Source organism: Lithobates pipiens, unplaced genomic scaffold (genome assembly GCF_037356315.1).
Source record: "Lithobates pipiens isolate NorthernLeopardFrog02 unplaced genomic scaffold, aLitPip1_a1.2 Scaffold_23, whole genome shotgun sequence".
In the NCBI taxonomy this organism is placed as follows: Eukaryota; Metazoa; Chordata; class Amphibia; order Anura; family Ranidae; genus Lithobates; species Lithobates pipiens.
This window is the reverse complement of record NW_027507785.1, coordinates 43,655,433-43,658,256: the sequence shown is the minus strand read 5'-3', so window position 1 is coordinate 43,658,256 and position 2,824 is coordinate 43,655,433. Positions and strand designations below refer to the sequence as shown.

The 2,824-nt window shown below is 42.4% G+C and overlaps 1 protein-coding gene across 1 annotated transcript; it reads right to left on the bottom strand.

Moving 5' to 3' along the window:
* Nucleotides 1–1,027: 1,027 nt before the first annotated feature.
* Nucleotides 1,028–2,013, bottom strand: LOC143927101 (mas-related G-protein coupled receptor member H-like). Its single transcript, XM_077451056.1, has one exon. The coding sequence runs from the start codon at nt 2,011–2,013 to the stop codon at nt 1,039–1,041; it is 975 nt and encodes a 324-aa protein (XP_077307182.1). The 3' UTR covers nt 1,028–1,038.
* Nucleotides 2,014–2,824: the final 811 nt, after the last annotated feature.

Here is a 2,824-nt window from a genome sequence, read left to right as displayed (position 1 = left end):
TTATGAGGGGTTCCCACCAACCCTGTGCTGAGTTCCTGGGTCTGTACACCCGCTGTGCCCATTATGAGGGGTTCCCATTATCCCTGTACTGAGTTCCCGGGTCTGTACACCCGCTGTGCCCATTATGAAGGGTCCCCACTATCCCTGTGCTGAGTTCCCTGGTGTGTACACCCGCTGTGCCCATTATGAGGGGTTCCCACCATCCCCGTGCTGAGTTCCCTGGTGTGTACACCCGCTGTGCCCATTATGAGGGGTTCCCACTATCCCTGTGCTGAGTTCCCGGGTCTGTACACCTGCTGTGCCCATTATTCCTGAGGTTTTAACTTTTAGGTTCGTCAACTTTTCGTAACAATTATGGATTTTCGTTATGAATTTGGATCCGAAATTCGTAAACGAAATTTCGTATTTCATACAGAACTCGTATGCATAAAAATTCGTATTTCGGATGCGTACGAACGCACGAACTTCCGCAATCGCACATGTCTACTCACCATAACTGTGATCTACCAGTGCTTTGGCAGTTAGAGCCAAGAGACCAGTCAGGGGGGACACATTTCAACTTAAATAGCAGCCAACAGTACAAAGGGATGCTTCTCGGTGGGGCCGGGAATTAGCTAGGGCAAGTAAGTTCCTGCACCTAATGTAATGATTGGGTGAGGGATTATGGTCAAGTGTTGAGGCAACATAAGAAAAAGGTTGGATTAAAGCGAGGTGAGGGATTTTGGCTAAGGATTAGACTTGGGTTGAGTTAGGATTGGGTGAGAAATGAAGGCTGGAAAGTTGAGTTGGGTTGAGAATTGGGGGCTGAGGTTCAGGGGTTGGGTAGGGTTAGGATTGATTGAGGGATTAGGGCCAAGGGTTTTGTTTAGAGTTGGTTGGGTTATTGTTGGGTTGTGATTGGATTTTCGTGCTTGTTTTGAGTTATACTTAGGTTTGGGTTTTCTTTATCCATTTTTTGATCATTCAGTCGTGTCCAAAGTGAAGGAGAATACAGGTCCTCTGGTTTTTGCATTACTTATTGGTCTGCTCTGTTTTTTATCACTCATCAATGTCAACAGTAAAGGCTCTATGTAGAGTATCTCTTATAGAGCAGCAAGCCCCCTGGTTCCATTTTTTTCCGACAAGGAAATAAATGTAAGGATTAATCGCACTGTTGACTATCATCCAATATTCGCTAGGAGTATATATTTTGACTGGCAGTAAATTTGGTGGCACCAGCCTGCAGAATGACAAGAGGCGTATAGTATTTAACGGCAAAACAGATAACGTGAACATAATCGCAGCCACAATGATAATGATGTAGAGTTTCGGCGGGTACCGTTGCCGGAAGGTCTTCTTTATTTTAATGAGTAGGATGGAAGTGGAAATGACCATAAGCGGTAGGCAGATCCCAACAGCTAAAATGAAGTCCATCACGCCAATAGCCGAACACCGCAATGTCCTATCGATTGGAGGTTCGGGTCCGCAGACGAAGTTATCAAGGAGACTTTCCAGACCTCCAAGGGCCCACGCAAAGCAGCACATGACGGTGGACAGATTTCGAGGGCGGCGGACGGTATTCCAAATGGGGAACAGGGCCGATACGCATCGTTCCGTGCTGATGGCTGTGAGGAGATACATCCCAATGTAGATCATGGCGTAATACAATACAGTCAAGGATAAAACAAAAGACCTTTTCCCGTCATAATTAGAATTTGGACCAGTGACCGAAATTATATTGACTATCAAAGTCATGATAGCCACTGTTTCCAAGATGGCGTCCGACACCGACAGATTCATAATGTAGACTGTATATTTGTTCCTCTGGATCTTGAAACCAAGGTACCAAAACACTATAAGGTTTCCCACCAAGCCAATAACAGAAAAAAACAGAAAAACTGCAAATAGTATCAACAATCGATTTTGCTCTTGTCTTAGAGAGTCTTCTTCCGAGGTATGATTTTGGTTGCTGGCTTTGAAGCTGGCGATAATCATGTTCATTCCTTTTACAGGTGACCTCATCAAATGCCGCATTGCCTTTTTCTTCCACCTGCGTGAAATACAACAAACGATACACGATTTACCAAATACATTTTTTTTCATTACTAAAACAACTTTGATAACGCCCCCCCCCCTCCCTGTGACATCACGTTCCGATGCCCGTTCAATTAGGTTGTGAGAGAACCTATTCATTAACCACTTTCAGCCCCCCGGACCATTTTGCTGGCTTAAGACCAGACCACTTTTTGCGATTCGGCGCTGCGTCGCTTTAACTGACATGTTGCGCCGTCGTGCGACGTGGCTCCCAAACAAAATTGACGTCCTTTTTTTTCCCCACAAATAGAGCTTTCTTTTGGTGGTATTTGATCACCCCTGCGGTTTTTATTTTTTTTTGCGCTATAAACAAAAATAGAGCGACAATTTTGAAAAAAAAACGCATTATTTTTTACTTTTTGCTATAATAAATATCCCCCAAAAATATCTAAAAAAAAAAAAATGTTTCCCTCAGTTTAGGCCGATACGTATTCTCCTACATATTTTTGGTAAAAAAAAAAAAAAAAATCGCAATAATCGATTATTGATTGGTTTGCGCAAAAGTTAGAGCGTTTATGTACATTTCACAGTATATAACTACTATGTGTATGACTACTTTATTTTTCAATAAAAAGATTTAAACAAAAAAAAGTTAGAGCGTTTACAAAATAGGGGATAGTTTTATGGCCTTTTTATTAATAATTTTTTTTTTATTTACTAGTAATGGTGGCGATCAGCGATTTTTATTGTGACTGCGACATTATGGCGGACACATCGGACATTTTTGACACATTTTTGGGACCATTGTCAT

What these genes read in the sequence shown, in the direction of transcription:
- LOC143927101 (XM_077451056.1), bottom strand. Translation starts at nt 2,013, where the DNA reads ATGCGGCATTTGATGAGGTCACCTGTAAAAGGAATGAACATGATTATC.